The sequence below is a fragment of the Phodopus roborovskii genome, unplaced genomic scaffold (genome assembly GCF_943737965.1).
Source record: "Phodopus roborovskii unplaced genomic scaffold, PHOROB, whole genome shotgun sequence".
NCBI lineage: Eukaryota > Metazoa > Chordata > Mammalia > Rodentia > Cricetidae > Phodopus > Phodopus roborovskii.
Window position 1 is genome coordinate 443,256 of NW_026125264.1, and position 19,715 is coordinate 462,970.

The following is a 19,715-nucleotide window of genomic DNA, read 5'->3' on the forward strand; positions in this document are numbered from 1 at the left end:
CTACCATAACTTGTTCTTATTTACTAAAAAGCCTGTCAGTGATCTTTACAATTTTGTCCTCCCCCTCTTTTTTTTTTTTTTTTTTTTTTTTTTTTCTTCAGAGCCTCTTACATAGCTCAGGCTGGCCTAGAACTTACGATGTAGCCTGGGCTGGTCTCAGCTTCTCAAGTGCTGTGATTATAGATGTGAGTTACTATTTCTGGCTCAGACTGTATCTTTAGCCTGTTGTGGGGTTGATAATGGAGTTTCCACTTAGGGTTTTGTGTATGTCCTTAGGCCTTTTATATCCTTGGGCCTTTTATAGTATTATAAAGCATATTTTTTTTTTTATATGTAGTTAGGAGATGGTGGGACAGATACTTGTGAGCAACCATACTAAAAACAAATTATGCACTTCCTTTCTGATTCTGATGGTCTGGTGAATTAGCTTACAGTAGTGGGCCAACTATATTGGCAAGGACAAGCAGAAAAGTAGAATAAATAACAAAAAGTGTTTGAAGGCATTGGAAAGTAGCAAAATAATCAGAACCCAAGAGCAAAGTTCACAGAGTGAGACGGGCTGGAGAGATGGCTTAGTGGTTAAGGGCATCTACAAATCTTGCAGGGGACCCAGGTTTGAATATTATGCTTCTGTCAGCCTGTAAACCCAGCTCAGGGGATCTGCCCTCCTCTGGCATTAGCATGCAGGTATACATACACACACAAATAAAAATATTAAAATTAAATCTTAAAAAAATAGTGAGACGGGTTGGTGATTTAGTACTGTTGGTACAGTACTTGCTTATTTTACATGAAACCCTGGCCTCATCCCAAGCATCTCATAAACCTGGTGTGGTACTGCATCCCAAGCATCTCATAAACCTGGTGTGGTACTGCATGCCTGTAACTCAGGAGGAAGTGGAGGTGAGAGGATCAAAAGTTTAGAATTCATCCTTAGCTACATACCAAGTCCTTGGTCAGTCTGTGATAGCTGAGATCCTGTCTCAAGAAAACAAAACAAAACAGAAAAGGTAAAACCAGAGCTTGTAATCCTAGCACTGGGAAGATGGAACCATGGTCAGAAATGTAAGGTCATCTTGGCTATGTAGTGAATTTGAGGCCTGCCTTGGCTACAAAAGCCTCCATCACAAAGGTCCCGAACCAAACCAAACTAAAATCAAAACAGAAAGATAATTATATGTTCTTTTTAAAGAAATGCATCTCAGAGATAAAGAAATTGAGGATGTATTTTTTTTTTCCCCCGTTGAGACAGGGTTTCTCTGTAGCTTTCGAGCCTGTCCTGGAACTAACTCTGTAGACAAGGCTGGCCTTGAACTCACAGAGATTTGCTTGCCTCTGCCTCCTGAGTGCTGGGATTAAAGGCGTATGCCACCAGTGCCCATCGAGGATGTATCTTAATGATATAGCATGCACCATGTTTGAGCCTTAGCACCAAGAAAAAATAACAGACACCTACCCTTCTACCACTGCCACTACCAGCACCACCAAAAACACCTGAAAAGAAATCACATCTCAAATATGAGGACACAGAAAAAAGATTGGAAGGCTTGGTTTTGGGATGTAGCTCAGTCTGTAGAGTGCTTGTGTACAAAGCCATAGGTTTGGTTCCTAGCATTCATCAAGCCAAGTGGCACACACCTGTAACTCTAGCACTTAGGAAGTAGAGGTAGGAGGATCAGAAGTTCAACATCATCCTTGGCTGCAATAGTGTTGAGTTTGAGGATAGCTTGTACTATATGAGACCCTGTCTCCTAAACCCAAAAAGTAAAAGGAAGGAGGGAGAGAGGGAGGGAGGATAGATATCATGCAAATACTAGTTTGAAGAGTTGATGTAATTTATGACTTTAAAGCCAAAACAAAACAAACAAATAAAAACCCTTTAGCCGGATGTTGGTGGCACATGCCTTTAATCCCAGCAGTTGTGAGCCCTCATGTAGGTGCTGGGAGGCGAACCCAGGCCCATTGCAAGAGCAACAAATGCTTTTAATTGCTGACCCATTTCCAGTCAGAATAGTGGGGTATTTTTAACCTATCTTTTTTCATCAATGATAGAGCAGAGACTCAAAAATCACTAAGGATGTAGAAATTTTAAACATCATTACTGTATAAATTATATGTAGAATGCTGTGACCATAAATGTTATATGTACATTCTTACCCAAAATGACCACATAATGAGCCAGAACACACTTTATGTTATTAAAATCATATAATGTACTTTTAATAATGATAATAGAGTTAAAGTTATAAATTATAATAATATAAAAAGAAGGGCCAGGGTCAGTGATAGAATGTTTGCCTAGCATGTGCAAGGCCCAAGGTTTAATTTCAGGATTTTAAAAATGAGTAACAAAAATTTGGAATTAATTAAGCCATGTACTCTTTTGTATTTGTACTAAGGATTGAGTATAGAATTCATACATAATGAACACTCTACCGGTGAACCATATCACCCCCAGCAATCGGTACATTTTAAAGTAATCTCAAAGAAGAAATGTCAGTGGGAATTAGATTATATCTTCTTTAAAAAGAAGATCAATCAATTGATCGATTGGTCAGTCTGTTTGTGTGTGTATATATATGTATGTATGTATGTATGTATTCTATCTATCTACCTACCTACCTATATACCTACCTACATACCTACCAACCTACCTACCTACCTATCTATCTGAGGCAGGGTTTCTCTGTGTAGCCCTGGATGTCCTGGAACTCACTCTATAGACTAGGCTGGCCACCAACTCAGAAATCCACCTGCTTCTGCCTCCCACATACTGGGATTAAAGTCATGAGCCACCACTTGAACATAGAATGTTCAAGGCCAGCTTGGTCTACATAAGACCTTGTCTTAAAAACCAAAAGAAAACTGGGTGGTTGTGGTACACACCTTTAGTCCCAGTATGCAAGAAACAGAGGCAGGCAGTTCTCTGTGAGTTCCAGGCCAGCCTGTTCTACAGAGTGAGTTCCAGGGCATCCAGGACTGTTACACAAAGAAACCCTATCTCGGAAAAAATAAACAAATAAATAAATAAAACCTCAGGCCAAGATTAATTTTCTCAAAAACTTTTTTCCTCTTGAGACAGGATTCTACAGTATAATAACCCAGATTGATCTTGAACTTTCCATCATACTTCAGCCTAAGTGCTGGGATTTCAGCAAATATCACCATGTGTGTTGCTTCCTAGGTCTCTGAAGAAGTATAACATTCTTATAGAAACTTATCAGAGAATAGAAGAAGGAAAAAAATCCTAGTTTGTTCATGCAACAATCTTTGTCCTCTATGGACATTCTATGGAGTGCCCCCTCCCATTTTTATTCATTTATTTACTTATTTTGAGACAAGATCTCACATAGCCTAGGCTAGTATGGAACTTACTATAGCCAAAATGACTCTGAGCTTATGATTCCCTTCCTTTACTTTGCACTTCAAGTCTCAAGATTATAAGCACTACCTGTTTTTTGTTTTTTGTTTTTGTTTTTTTGTTTTTACAAACTGAGTTACACCCTCATCCCCTGTTTTTCAAATGAAGTAAGCTGAGGTGCCCAGGCTGGCCTTGAACTTCTAGGTTCAATCTGTCTTCTCAACCCAACCTTCTGAGTATCTACTGTAGGGATGAACCCCTAAGCCAGATATGCCAGGTAGATATCTAGCTAGCATCAAGTTTTGTTATTTTCTCTACTGTGTTCAGCTGATAGTTTCAGTGATACCATGTGACATAGAATACTAAGTTACTTGTTCAGTCAGTACAGGATAACTGTTGCAGGAAGGATCAGATTTTTGTAGCCAAATAAGTTTCCCCCATCCCCAGTTTGGAAACTGATAATTTATATTAAGGTTTAACTTATTTTTTTTCATTTTTGTTTTTCTCCTACAGACTCCATTAATAATATACCTCTTTCATTTCCTAATTGACTATGCAGAATTGGTATTTATGGTAAGTATCCAGAGAAAAATCAGCATATGTATATACTTTTAATTTCATAGTTTGTTTTTTAAGAAAATAAGGAGCTGGGTGAACACATGCCTTTAGTCCTAGTGTCTGGGAGGCAGAGGCAGGCAGAACTTTGTGAATTTGAGGCCAGCCTGGTCTGCATAGCAGATTCCAGACCAGCCAGAGCTGTATCATGAGACCCTGTCTATAAGAAAGGAAAGGAAAGGGAAAACAGGAACTGGAGTTTCTCAGAAAATAAAAGCCAAGACATAATATAATAATCTTTAGCTTGGAGTCTGGCTTTGGGATGGTATTATGGAACATGAGGGACCTAAGAGACTTGTGACCAGCTCTTCTTTCTCATTCTTTGGTTTCTGGACTACGTAGTCTTCAATTTTCTAACCCTGAGAGTCTGTGGTTGGTTGGCATTAACTGTGCCCATTTGGAGGGCATTCTGAGTTTCCTAAACATTCTGCCAAGGGATTCTGAGGTGGTTGAAGAGGCTTTCAAGGACGAGAATTGAAGATGAAGATGACAGGGCGAGTTTTGAGAGAAGAGCAGTTTGAAGCATAATCAACAGAGTTGAAAATCTTGATATCTTAAATCCTGAAGTCTTCTTAATTGTAATGGCTATTTGTTGAGGACTTAACCCTGTATGAGATGCTTGCATACCTGAAGCCTACAGATCGGTAGATATTATTCCCATTTAGCTTTGTTTTTTAAAAATATATATTAATATATATAAGATATATTATATATAATATTAAAAAACCTTTCATTTATTTATTATTTTTTGAGACAAGATCTCACTATTTGACCTGGGCTGATTTTGAACTCATAGGAGTTCGGAGTTCTCTGTTGTCCTGGGGTTAACCACAAGGCCTGTCTTATTTTGGTTGGTCTTGCTGGTCTAGAGATATAGGTCCAAATGGATCTTAATCTCGGGTTTTTCTGTTGTAACCCCCTTGAGTAGGCCCTGACGGACGGTGCTTGCTACTGGGAAGTCAGTTCAGTTTCATCCTGGCAGCCTTCCGTTTCCATGTACTAACTGTACTTTGTATTACTCCCATACTTTCCGCTACTTCTCTTTCTCTTGACAGATAACAGATGCCCTCACTGCTATTGCCCTGTATTTTGCGATTCAGGACTTCAATAAAGTTGTGGTAAGTCATTATTGGGTAGGACAAAGATGGTGGAATTTGGTAATGTGCTCATTATGGCAATGAATCAAAAGCCATGTACTTAAAGATCCAACTATTTTTAAATAGTTAGGTGGGGTTGGTGAGATGGCTCATTGGATAAAAGCACTTGCCAGCAAGCCTGATGATCTGAGTTCTGTCTCCAGGGCCAACAAGGCGGAAGGAGAGGAATGATTCCTAAAAGTTATTCTCTGGCACATGTGTACCAACACACACACAGACACAAACACACACCCCTCAAATAAAATAAATAAATGAAATGATTGAATGAACAAATAAGTAGGTGATGTGGCTATATTGGCTCCTGTCTGTAATCTCAGCATTTGGGATGTAAAGGCTACATGAGGAGTGCAGGGTCATTCTCTATTCCATACTAGTTTGTGGCCAGTCTGGGCTTAAAATATTTTCTAAAAGAAAAATTTAAAGGTCTTCCCTTTTACCAGTTTGTTTTTTCAAAATAAAAATGAACATATTCCTTAACTCACTGTATTAGGCCTATTGAAATAGAATTACATTTCCATTGTTCAGAGAGGAATTTGGAGGTTGGAGATTGAGCCTAGGGCCTTGGAAAATGCCAGCCAAGTGCCATGCCACTGAGCTGCACGCCCCAGCCCCAAAGGAACAATCTTAATTAGAAAATTTGGCATATTGGGCTGGGAGGATTGCTCAGTCAGAAAACATGCTTGCTGCCGATCGATCCCTGGAACCCCTGTGGTGGAAGAGGGGGGCTAACTGTAACAAGTTGTCTTCTGATCCTCATGAGCATACGGAACATGTGAGCTCCTACATACAGACAAACAAATGTAAAAAAGCATTTATGTAAAGTTTTATTTTTCTTTTGGTGTGTATGTGGGTGGTGTTTGCTTGTCTTTGTGTTTACAAGACAAGGTTTTTCTGTGTATCCCTCGCTGTCCTGGAACTCTCAGAGTAGACCAGGCTGTCCTTGAACTTAGAGCTTGTCTGCCTTTGCCTCTGAGTGCTGAGATTAAAGGTATGTACCACCACTGCTCAGTGTAAAGTTTATTCTTAATTATGTAATAGCCAAGGAGAATTGCATCATGGAACCATTCTCCTTTTCCAGGCTTCTGGGAGGATGAATAGGTAAACCATGTGTGTAGTTATGAAGAACAAAAGTTGGTTACCACCTTCCTGTGTGGCTGGGAGCCACTAAGATTTAGGTCAGGATAGGATGAGGGTACATCTTAGTCACTTTCTGTTATCAAGTAATAGACTTAGAGACAGCGGTTTGCCCTTCTGTAGTACTGTGAAGGGTAAAATAATAGTAAATTTGTTGAATTCTAGACTTTTAGACCTCTAGAGATTTAAAAAAATGTCTAGAGTATGGCCTTTTAATTTGTTACCCATTTATATATTTTGGGGTATATTGAATTCTTGAAAGGATGTAAAACCATATATGTGTATGTCATGTTTTGGAGGGTTCATAGCTATTTTTGACTTTTCACCCAAGGGATTAAAAATTCAATTTCAATGTTTTATTACATTTATTTATGTTCTTAAGGAGCTATATTTAAATTTTTATAACATTTCCTTGTGTGTTGGGCTGGCCGGTTGATATATATGCCACAGCAAGTGTGTAGAGGCCAGAGGACAGCCTGTGGAGAATTAGTTCTCTTCATCTACAATGTAGGTCCCAGGAAATCAAACTCAGGGTGCCAGAGTTGGTGGTACATGCCCTTACCTCACTGGCCTTACGAACTATATTTCAGAATTAGAGGCTTAGATTACTAAGGCTGAGGAGTATCATACTAATGAAGCGTGATCTAGAAGCTTTAGAGACAAGAGTTGAATTATTCCAACAGGGTTCCCTGGAGGGTCACAGATGAAATAACTGGGCATAAGATTCATATGCCAGTGATTCCAGAGATACATCCTAGCAAAGGCAGACAGGTCTTTGTGAGTTCAAGAGAGGCCTGGCATTGGTAGTGCACACCTTTAATCCCAGTACTCTGGAGCCAGAGGCAGGTGGATCTCTGTGAGTTCAAAGCCAGCCTGTTCTACATAGTAAGTTCCAGGATAAGCTCCAAAGCAATACAGAGAAACTCAGTCTTGACAATAAATAAATAAATAAATAAATAAATAAATAAATAAAATGAGGAGTAGAAAACTAAATGCCTACTGTTGATTTAGATAGAATGTCAGCATGTGTATTCCTAAAAGGCCCTACTTTGTAAAGGAGGGAGAGTCATTTTCTTCAGTAGTATCACCACTGGTAAGTGGTCTGTGCTCCAGTATAAAGCCTCCTTCCCATGCTTATGCAAGCAAATCTAATTAAACTCACTTGTTGGTCTTTGTCCATCTGTCTCTGTTAACCCCCCAAACTGGTCTCTCTCTCTGTCTGTCTCTTCCCCCCCACCTCACACATACATGAAAATAGAGAGGGTCTGATGGCACTGATTGATCTTCCAGAGGACTCAGCTTGTGTTCCCAGCACCTACATGACAGCTCACAACTGTTCAAAACTTTCTCGTTCCAGGAGATCCAAAGCCCTCTTCTGGCCTTCCTGTTACCAAGTACTCATGGTACACAGACACATGCCAGCAAAACACCCATAAACATAAAAGAAAATAAAGAGGGATTTGTTGAACAAAGAGTACAGCAGGAGTGAGAAGTAGATAAGAGAGCAATGGGAGATGATTATGATCAAAGTCTCATAAAATTATTTTTTAAAAGTCTCCATTTGTTAAAAGGACCCTTACCTTATATAAAAGTCTGCAAAAAAAGTCTTGGGAGGAACTCTATCCCGGCCATCTGCATAGCATCCTGGAAAACAGGTGCTGAAGGAACTTCACACCCACCCCCTCTTCAGCTGTTAGCCCATGGAATATGAACACTAACTGTTGGTAGCCAGTTGATCTTGGCCAAAGTGTCGTTAGCCTAATCTGTCCTTTGCTGTGATGATGTTTCACTTTTAGAACTCATGCCCATTAATTTGTTGGGATACATAAGAGAAAGCAAAGAGCTTTACCACACACACAGACACACACACACACACACACACACACACACACACACACACACACACACACACACCCGTGTAACTGCATCTTAAATCTTCAGCTCCCCAGCCACACCAGTCTCCTTTAACTATTCCACACCTCTTCTATGGAAGTATAAAGGAAAAGCAAACAAACAAACCTTTGAAACAGAAGAATGAGGAAGGGAACCTGAGAAAACATACATCCAGATCATTGAAACTGCTTGAACATGTTTTGCTGATAGAACTTTGAAGTCCTACTACCAGTGATGTGACCTCCCAGCATGACTAAGAGGTGGCTTTGCCATACCTTCATTTTTTTTTTTTTTTGGTCCACAGTGCTAATTGTTAGGCATACACAGAGAGCAAGTAAAGTAACTCACACTGTTGTGGAACTTACTCTCTAGGGAGGAGCCAGGCCTTAATTATACAAAGAAGGCGAAACTTGGAGCTGTGAGCACTGTGGTGAAAGAATGGGTAGGAGGGCAGCTAACTGTGCCTTTCAAGAAAGGGAGGACTTAGCTGAGCTCTCAAGGCTGTGTGGGCATTAACCAGGGGAGAGTAGGGGTCAAATGCAGAATTCAGGGAGCATGGGGAGCATTGCCTGTTCACGTTCTAGATCTGAGTTGGCCTAGGGTGGAGGAGCAAGTATGAGCAGATCCTGGAGACTAGGGTAGGACAGACAGTGGTGTGTGGGTCATGGCAAAGATTTTTGTCTTCATCCTAAAAACCATCTGTTTTGTGTGTCTTGTGCACCCTCCCCCACCTCTAGTTTAAAAAGCAGAAACTGCTCCTAGAACTGGACCAGTATGCTCCAGATGTGGCTGAACTCATCCGAACCCCCATGGAAATGCGGTACATCCCTCTGAAAGTGGCCCTGTTGTAAGTATTCCCTTACAGATCAGAGCTCAGTGCCCATTAGTGCAAGGAAAATCTGATGAGACTTCCCCATGTTGTTGTAGTTTTAGAGATATGTGGTCTTAGTCATCAAGTATTTGCTGTAGTTCTCTTGCACAACTGGAGTTTTGGCCAGCAAAAGACACAGAGCCATTCTGTCTCTGTTGAGACAAAGACTCACACAGGGACATGCACAATCAAACCCTTCACAAAGGCTTTCTGACTCAGTGCTGATCTGGGCTCCAACATGCTTGTAATTACTGTTTCTAAAAATTAGTAGTTCTTCATTACTGAAGTACTGTTTAAAATTCTGGTCTTCATGTGGCTGTTGTTTCATATAGCTTCTATATTCCACATATGATTTATTTCTCTGTTTATAATTTAGAAAACTGAAGCAACATACTCATCTGGGCTAGGTGACCAGCTTAAAAAAATGATAGCAGCTGATGGATGCTTTAAGAAAGAATTCTCTAGGAGTGATTAGCACCACCACAGAGTGTGAACCTCTGAGGTCATTCCCATTTGTGTTTCTGAGATAGGTGAAGTGAGTTATTTAACCAACTAGTAGTCATCAGATTTTTTTGTTTTGTTTTGTTTTGTTTTTTGGGTTTTTTTTTTGTTGTTGTTGTTTTATGTTTTTGTTTTTGTTTGTTTTTTGAGATATCTCTCTATTGTTTTGGAGCCTGACCTGAAACTAGCTCTGTAGACCAGGCTGGCCTCGAACTCACAGAGATCCGCCTGCCTCTGCCTCCCGAGTGCTGGGATCAAAGGCATGTGCCACCAATGCCCAGCTTCATCAGATTTTAATAACATGCTAGTTTCTAGGAACACATACCAAACAAAACATAAAATTCCTCATGGAAATGCATGCCTATAGAATTTTTAGAATTAGAAGCTGGGTGTCCCAGCCTCAAGGAGCCTAATGCAGGAGGATTAATGAGTTTGAGGCTAATCTGTGCTATGTAGCAATATTCCATATCAGAAAACAAGGGGCTGTGGAAGGAGCTAGGCTGGTAGAGTGTTTGCATAGCACATACAAGGTTGGGGTTTGGTCCCCAGCACCCAATAAACTGCGTAGGGTGGTACTTATCTGTAACCCCACCACTTGGGGAGGGGCGGCAGAAAGATCAAAAGTTCAAGGTCAATTTCACCTACATGATAAGTTTGAAGCCAGCTTAAGTCCTGTTAGATTCTGTCCTGGGGGCGGGGTGTTTACAAGCCTGTGTGTGAATTTCCTATTCAGTGTTCCAGGTAGATGTCTAGGCAGCTCCTTCTTCAGTATCACCCAGTATTCAGAAGTGGCTTTCTGTTTTCTCTCCTAGGAGATAATTTTGATTTATCAAGTCTCTACTACATATTTCAGAAATTTAATGGGAAACACTTTAATAGGACCAAAGGTTTAGCAACATAATGAATCCCTATGGACTCTTGTGTCCCCTGAGGGTAGTTTCATAATAGCAGCAGCCATTTCTTTAAAGGTTGTGTAACAAGTCTATCTGATTGCTGGGAAAACAAAACATAAGAAAAACCTCACCAAGCCCCAAAGAGTTTCTAGGCCTTTGGTTTTAGGAGGTGGGATTAGATAAACGGTCTTTATTTGTGAATAATTATTATAATCTTTTACTGAGACATTGGTGTGTTTTTTCCTTTCTGACAATCAGAATTATGTAATTGGCTTTTCTTCCTTTGTCTGCCAGGAAAGTCAGCCATGTTTAAAGCTGATTATTGTAAAGCTGTAGACCTGTATGGGGTTGGATACCATACAGCTGTAGTCTGTGTGAGTCTAGTTATTGTGCAAGCTGTAGTCTGAGTCTAGTTATTGTACAGCTGTAGTCTGTGTGAGTCTGGTTATTGTGCAGTTGTAGTCTGTGTGAGTTTAGTTATCGTGCAGCTGTAGTCTGTCTGAGTCTGGTTATTGTGCAGCTGTAGACTGTCTGAGTCTGGTTACTGTGCAGCTGTAGTCTGTGTGAGTCTAGTTATTGTGCAGCTGTAGTCTGTCTGAGGCTAGTTATTGTGCAGCTGTAGTCTGAGGCTGGTATTGTACATTTGTAGTCTGATTGAGTCTGTCTGAGGCTGGTATTATACTGCTCTGGTTCTTTGGTTTTCCTAGTTTTGCCTTTACTTTTCTTCTCATGAATTTCCTCTGATCTTGATTATGACTGGTTTTATTTTATTTACTATTTTTGTTATTTGTTCGCATTTTAGCTGGTGCAAATCTTTTGTAGAAGCAGGACAAAAATAAATAAAAAGAATCCATTCTGACTGAGTAAGACTTCCAACCCAAAGCACTTTGGATTCATTTTCTGATTCTATTCTTTCCTACTTAGGGGGAAAGGACTCTCCTTTAACTCTTTTCCTAATTGGGGGGGGGGGGTCAAGATCTGGGAAGTTCTATGCCAGCTAACTTGTAGAATTTAGAGGAAACTTGGTCTTGGGGTATTGCTCAACTATGAAGAGGGCTTAGTAGAAAGAATGTTGGCTTTAGAACCAGGAAGACCTGATTTTTGAATGTATTTAATAGCTTGTAAAAACTTGGGCAAGTTACTTAATCACTGAATCTCCATTTCCTCATCTGCAAAAGAAAGATAATGTTATTGAGCCAGGTAGTGCATTCCTGTGATCCCAGCACTCAGGAGGTGGAAGCTAGAGGATCAGGATTTCCTATATAGAGTTCAAGACCAGCTTGGGCTATATGAGACCCTGTCTCAAAAACAAAACAAAACAAAACAAAACAAAAAACCCAACAAACCAAAATACAATAACCACAAAAACCCCATTAAAAACAAAACAGAAACTAGAGTGTTTTTGTTATTTTATAGGATCTTTATGATTGTTAAGTAGAAATACGACAGTTTTGCATATGTCTTATAGCGTAATGATGAGTGTCTTTGTTCATAGACACCCAGTTCCACTTTAAACTCTTGTATTTATGATAATTCATTTCTAGGGAGTTTCCTTTTTGTTTTGTATATCAGTGTCCAGGACTCGCTGGTCCACTGATCAGGTTTGCTAATGGCAAATATGTGTGTTTTCCCCAGCTACCTCCTAAATCCCTATACGATCCTGTCTTGTGTTGCCAAGTCTACCTGCGCTATCAACAACACCCTCATTGCTTTCTTCATTTTGACCACAATAAAAGGTAAGGTCCCCAAGAAGAGTATGAAATATGCAGAGCTCCAGCTCTTTGTCTTTTTTTTTTTTTTTTTTTAAAGAAGCACAAGCTGTACATGGTAGCACATACCTATAATCATAGCATCTCGGAGGCTGAGACAGGAGGGTATGGAATTCAAGGTCAGCCTATGCTATATAGCAAAAATTTGACTGAAAAAGAAATAAAAACCACAGTATTTTTTTAAAAAAACTTATACACATATAATAAAAGATTATTATAGAAAATGTAGATTACACCAAGAGAAAAAAAAATTAGTCCTGAAAAATCTAGCACTGAAAGGATCACGGTTGACATACTTTTTAAGAAAATTTCCCAGACAATGATGAGAATGTCAGTCCTCTGTAGCCTTAGTTCAGCTGTTATCTTCTCTCAGCATAGCTGATGAAATCTTTTGTAGGAGAAGGACAGAGATAAAGAAGGAGAACCAGTCCTGATAGGTAAGGTGTCAAGGCCAGCCTTGGTTGTTGTTTTGAGTCAGGCTGGCAGAGGATGACTATAAACTCCTAATCCTCCTGCCTCTACCTCCTAAGTGCTGGTAATACAGGCTTGTGCCATCACTTCTGGCTAGTTCAGCTTCTTTGGAGCAATACTTTGTTATTATTTATTTCTATATTTTAGACTATATAGCTATCTTATAAATGACAAATTTTAGACATTTTTAATTGTGTTCCATTATGAAAAAATGAAGTTTTCTTATAGCTCTTTTATATCAGTGTCCTTGCTACCTCTTTGTTTGATTTTCTTATAGTTATATTTCGGTTTTGATTAAATTAGTAGTTGGGTTGTGTATGTGGCTTGGTGGTAGTATATGTACTTAGCATGTATGGCTAGCTCTTGCATTTTTTTGTTTGTTTGTTTTTTCAAGACAGGGTTTCTCTGTATTGCTTTGGAGCCTGTCCTGGAACTAGTTCTGTAGACCAGGCTGGCCTCGAACTCACAGAGATCCACTTGCCTCTGCCTCCGAAGTGCTGGGATCAAAGGCGTGCACCACTACTGCCCAGCTGGAAGAGTTTTTTTTTTTTTTTTTTTTTTTTTTAATTGGGGGAAAATGAGTGGGAAAGGGGGCAGAGGAGAAGGGAGACCACCTCTGGGGACAGGAACAGCGGAAGAGAAGCGAGGCAGAGAGAGAGAGAGACAGAGATAGAGAAACAGAGAGAGAGAGAAAGGTGGGAGGTAGGCAGATGCCTTTTAAAAGGCAACATAGTGAATGTGCACGGGTGGTGCTCTTAGTGGCTGCAGCTGAGGGCATATCATGTCAAAACTGCAAAGACAGGCTAGTACAGATGCCTGAATAAGAACAAATATCCCATTATTCAAAATATAATACATGAGCCAGTTGTGGTTACATGTGCCTGAAATTTTAGCACCTAGGAGTCAGAAGCAGAGGATTGCTGCAAATTAAAGGACAGCAGCCTTATCTGTAACAAAGAGTACTAGGCCTGTTTGAGTGACAATGAGACCCTAACTCAAAAATAAAACAAATTATTTATCATATTAGAGCTGGGGATGTAGGTCAGTGGTAGAGTGCTTGTAGCAGAAAAGCTGGGGTCAGGGAATGACTATCTTTCTTATCCACTATGGAAAGGCTCTGTAAAATTGACAAAAGCTTGGACATAGGGAGGAATGGATCCCATATATACCAACAAACATTTTGTCTGTTGTTTTGTATTATATTAGTTACTTTTCTATTGCTGTGACAAAACACCAAGGCAACTTATAGAAGAAATGGTTTATTTGAGGCTTGCAGTTCCAGAGGGATGAGAGTCCATCACCATCATGGCAGGATTATGGCAGCAAGGTGATAGGCATGGAGCTGGACCAGGTGCTGAGGGCTCATATCTAGACCCACAAACAGAAGCAGAGAGCACATTGGGAATGACATGAGTCTTTTGAGACCTTAAAGCCAGATCCCAGAGACATAGCTGCCCCAAACAAGGTCACACCTCCTCATCTTTCCCAAACAGTTCTACCAATTGGGGACCGAGTACTCAAACGTACAAGCCTATGGGGACCACTCTCATTCAAACCACTATAGTTTGCTTGTTTTATAGACAGTCGGCCTTGCTGTGTAGGTCTCAAACTTACAGTCCTCTCTTTACTAAGTGCCCCGAGATCATATCCAGGTATAGTCTGGGATTTATTTTGTTTTTATAAAACTGTACTAATTATGTGTCTGTGCGAGCATGTACATGCATGCCAAGCACACTTGTGGAGGTAAGAAAGTTTTAGGATATGGATTTCACCTTCCACTGTGGACTCTGGTGATTGAAGTCATGGAATCAGGCTTATGTGCCAAGTGCTGTAGTTGCTAGCCATCTCACCAGTCTAAATTTGTTTGTTTGGTTTTTTCCTTTGAGGCAGAGTCTCATTATATAACCCCTACCTCTGACTTGCTCTGTAGATCAGCCTGGCCTCTAACTCACCACCAGCCTCTGCCTCTAAATGGGATTAAAGGCGAGTGCCATTTTGACCAGCCCAAGTCTGCCAAGTCTGTTATTACTGAATACTATTCCATTGTGTGAATGAATATTTGTAGATTTTTTTTTTTAGATTTAATTTTTAATTGTGTGTATATGTATATGGGGGCTAAGCACTCAGAAGAGGGTGTTAAATATGTGGAGCTGGAGTTAGAGATGACTGTGAGTGCTGGGAATTGAACTAGGGTCCTCTTGAAAACAGCAAGTGCTCATAATAGCTGCTGAGCCATCTCATCAGCTTCCCCTTTCACCCCTCTTGTTTTGAGAAAAAGTTTTGATATATAACCTAGATAGACTTTAAACTCACAATGTAGCCCAGACCAGCCTGGGGCTCTTGATTCCAAATGCCTCAGCTTTCTGAGTGTTGGTTTTATAGGTATGTTTCAACTACCATGCCCAGCTTAGAAATTCTTTAATCAGTCTCTACTATTTAGATTTAGGTGATTTTCTGATATTTAGCTACTTAAATTCTACTACAATTAGCTCCATTGTGTGTATTAATATTTTTTTCTTTTTCTTTTTCTTTTTTTTTTTCAAGACAGGGTTTCTCTGTGTAGCTTTGGAGGTTGTCCTGGAACTCACTCTGTACACCAGGCTGGCCTTGAACTCAGAGATCCGCCTGCCTCTGCCTCCTGAGTGCTGGGATCAGGTGTGCGCCACCGACGCCCAGCTTGTGTGTATTAATGTTTTGCACTCACAACCAGTTATTTTCTTACAATGGACTTATTGTGCTACCACCCTCATGATTTTTAAGTTTGTTGCTAAATTTATGTTTTTATAATATATCCCTATAATATCATAAGAATTCTATTTCTAAACAGTATTGTTTAATTATTTGTAAGATCAAGAAATAATCATCATCTAATATTACATATCATAGACCATTTATGTACAGAATAGAACATAAGAATGACTTAGCTCTTTGTGAGACATTGTTTCTTCTAGGTTGTTTAGATTTTTTTTCTTTAGGCTTTTAGTTTAATTTATTATTTAGTATTACTTAAATTATTAGAACTGGGGATGTAGCTCAGTGGTAGAGTGCTTGTAGCATAAAGCCCCCAGCTTCAGTGTCCAGGACTGAAAAAAATACCAGTATTCTGTAACTTGAATTGTCTTGTTCTGAAGGTTGAGGTCATTTTGCAACAAGCAGTTCTTAACAATAGACTTTTTATGTCTGAATACTCCCTGCCTCAGTCTCTGTCTCCAGAGTGCCAAACACAGATAGGCTGTCTCTTACTAAGATACAGAGTGTCGACCAGGCAGTGGTGGCCCACCCTTTTATCCCATCACTCAGGAGGCAGAGGCAGGTGGATCTCTGAGTTCTAGACCAGCTTGATCTACAAGACCTAGTTCCAGGATAGCCTCCAAAGCCACAGAGAAACCCTGTCTCAAAAAACAAAAACAAACAAAGATAGAGTGTCCACCAGGATAAGATATGCTGCATATCTTTTATTTGGAAATGCTATCTTTCTAATTATTATCATCATCATCATCATCATTATTTTTACGTGATTAGAGGTCTTATGATATTATCCAGGTTAGCCTTCAGTTTTTGGGTTCCTGCTCAGCTTCCTAAGTAGCTGGGATATGTGTCACCCTAACCAGTACTAAAAATGTCTGTTTTGTTTATTATTATTATGGCTTTTATTGTTATTGTTATTATTATTGACATGTCACTTTTAAAGAGCTACTCAAGAAACTAAGGAATAGGGTCACAAGTTCAAGGTCTGCCTTTGTTTGCATAGAACATCAGAGGCCAGCCTAGCAGCTTAGACCCTGTTTTAAAAGTAATGTCAGCCATGGTAGCACAGTGTAATCAGGCTTGGGGAGATGAACACCTGAGGGTCAAGATTTCAAGATCACCCTCAGCTTTAGTGTAAGAAGTTTGAGGCCACCCTGAGTTTATAATAGAGCCTGTTTACAAAACAAACAAACAAACTGTAGAAAGAGCTGTCAGATTGATTCAGCATGTAACGGTGCCTGCCACCACGTTTACAACCTGAATTTGATTACCAGAACCCACATGGAAAGAAAGACCCAACTCTCACAAGTTCTCCTGGTGGTTTCCACATTCTCTCTTGGACATACACAATTTTATTTTTTAAACTGGGAGGAAAAGATTCCAAGAAGATCTCAGATCTACAGTTTTGGTCCCACAGGGAAGCTTTATTATTATATGACTGGATTTCTGTTAAATTAATTCATAGCCATTTTTCAATGTTATACACATAATTTTGTTGACTTTTCAAACATATTAGTAATGCCTAGTAATAATTTATTCAGTAAAACAAAATCAGTTTTACATTCACCAAGCTCTGTTTCTGTATTTCACATTTGCATTGCATAAATAGTACAACTAAAGATAGGGTAATTCACTTTCATTTATTTGTTTTGGCTTTTTGCGATTGTGCAGTGATAACAGTGAGTCTGGAGTGAGCTTGTCCAGGCTTATATCCCTTTTCTGTCTTCCTGTACCCTGATCTGTATGATGGGGATGGTAAGTTATTGAAAGGCATACTTTTGATGGCATGTGGCCTGCTCACAGTCGTGTCTGGAACAGGTGCTCAAAGTTTCGTCATCGCTGGTGTGGTTAGACTCCCTTGAGACAGACTGCCCTGTTTGAGAGCACGGTTGCCAAGGGACGTAAGTGCAGTGGACTCTGTCCCTAGCTGCTCCTCTACCTCCTGTCGCCTCAGATGCTGGTGCAATTTCCTTTTCTGACAGTCCTTTGGGACCTCAGCCCTTTTGGTCAGTACTTCAGTCTGTCCCGCTGCCAGTCTGCCTGGGACAGGTCACTGTCTGTGACCCAGTCTCTGACTTTGTATATCCCTTGCTAAGTCCATATACTGAGTCAGTCCCCTGGCTTTTCCTTGTCTCATTCCTGTGTCTCTTTCCTGCTCTGCCCTGCTGTTGTGCCACCCACCCAGGCCCTCATGAAGGTGTAGTCCCTAGAGGAACCTTCTTGCAGAGGCTTGTTTTGGCCCCCACCCTGATACAGAGAGTTGGAAAACATACTCAGAGTTAGATTGGGTAATGCTGTTTATTCCCTGATATGGCAGCCAGTCTTCATATCAATTCAGCTAGTTTATCCTAATGTTTCTGTGAGCAGGCCAAAGGTGAAGCTTTGCTCATGAAACCTAGTGCTTATACGGGCTGCACTAGCAAACACTATCAAGTTGTATCATATAGGGGTAAAATTCATATCCCTCTTGGCCCAGCTCCTCCTGGTTAGCTATTATTTCAGTTGTAGACCCATAGATAATTATTTGAATTATTTTTTTGAACTAAACCTTTTATGCTGTGACCTCTGCCTGCTTGTTGCAACTTTAGATGGCAGATTGTAACTTTTATTGAAGTATATGAGGTGTACATGAAAAATATAAAAACTGGGCTGGGAATGTATCACCATTGGTAGAGTGTTTGACTAGCTGAAAGAATCCCTTGCAATGCATAAACTAGAGGTGGTGGCCTATGCCTGAGGTCATAGCATTTGGAAAGTAGAGACAGAAAGTTCTGAAGTCCAAGGTCATCCTAAACTACATTGCAAACCTAAAGCCAGTTTGAGCTATAAGACCCTGTATCAAAAAGAAAAAGGGAAGTGAGGTGTCTCTTGTGGGTGCTGGTAACATTTCACCTCTCAATCTGGGTTCTGGAACTCATTTTGTAAAACTTCATTTAACTTTATCCTAATGGTTCCCATGTTTGTTTTTTTGTTGTTGCTTTGTTTGTTTTGTCTTGGGACAGTAACTTAAGTATCCCAGGCTGACCTTGAACTCACTATATAGCTGAGGTTGACATATGGAGATGAGAATTAAGGTTGAACTCCTTGATTCTCCAGCCTCCATTTCTCTTTCCTGTTGGTATAGGCTTTCTTCACAATGCCAGGTCTTGTAGTTACTCCTTCCAGCTTCCCCATTTTGTCACATTGTGTTACTTAACATGCCACTTATTCTTAGTACACCATTCTCCCTCACCCGCCTGTTTTACAAATGCTGTTTTCCTTAGATGCTGGGCCTCACCTGTTCACTGTTCAAAACTCAGGTGTCAGCATCCCCTGATGGGCTGTCTGCTTCCACTTTCTTATGTTTTGTATTGTTTACTGGGAGCTCCATGAGGACACAAACTGAGTCACCAGTCTCCCTGACACCCAGCCTGTTTGACACAGAGCAAACTCTGGCAGTGTTTGCTTATTGCACAGTTTGTCTAAAATATTTGGTAACCTAATTTTACATTTTTTTCTTCCCTGCCCATGAGCCAACCACATATTCTAAGTCCATGCCTTTTTTCATTCTTGCCCCTTTTAGATTTCTTCAAAACTTGTGTACCTCCATAAACCCCCTTACTTTTGCATAGGCTATGCATATGCACCATCTGTGCCTGATTTGTCATCTCATACCCAGACACCAGGCTGCTGGCTATAGTAGCACCATTTTTCTGCCCCAGAATTCAGGCCTCAACCATCATTCTATAAATCATCCCTGTGCCAGGCCCCTGGCATTAGGAGCCCTCAATTGCGCATCTGGAAGATCTGCTCCATCCTAAAGTCAGGTTTGTGTTATGCCTTCCTAATGTTACAGAATTCTCTGCTTAATGCTTTGTGGGGTCTTCCTCACGGTTGTTGGTTTGCTTTAATGTGTTTGGTTTCCTCCCTCCCTCCCTCCTCCCTCCCTCCTTCTTTACTTCCTTCCTTCTTCCCTCCTCCCTCCCCTCCCTCCTCCCTCCCTCCCTCCCTCCCTCCCTCCCTTCCTTTCTTCCTTCCTTCCTTCTTCCCTCCTCCCTCCCTCCCTCCCTCCCTCCCTCCCTACCTCCCTCCCTCCCTCCCCTGTCTCTGCTTTTTTCTCTCTACCCCAAGACAGGGTTTCTCTATGTAGCCCTGGCTGTCCTGGAACTTCCTCTGTAGATCAGGCTGGCTTCAAACTCTCAGAGATCTGATTGCCTCTGTCTCCTGAGTGCTGGGGTCAAATGTGTGGGCTACCACACCCAGCTATGTGCTTTTTAAAGGGATCTCTTGTGCATTACTGAATGATGTTCATTCATTCAGTCA

The 19,715-nt window shown here is 40.5% G+C and overlaps 1 protein-coding gene across 1 annotated transcript in view; it reads left to right on the forward strand.

The window, feature by feature from the left end:
• Positions 1 to 19,715, forward strand: part of Pigu (phosphatidylinositol glycan anchor biosynthesis class U) — an 81,376-nt gene that overhangs the window by 17,303 nt on the left and 44,358 nt on the right. The window contains exons 3-6 of the mRNA XM_051192578.1: positions 3,875 to 3,934; positions 5,032 to 5,094; positions 8,898 to 9,007; positions 12,061 to 12,161. Coding sequence (XP_051048535.1) covers positions 3,875 to 3,934; positions 5,032 to 5,094; positions 8,898 to 9,007; positions 12,061 to 12,161 — 334 coding nt within the window. The remainder of the gene's footprint in view (positions 1 to 3,874; positions 3,935 to 5,031; positions 5,095 to 8,897; positions 9,008 to 12,060; positions 12,162 to 19,715) is intronic.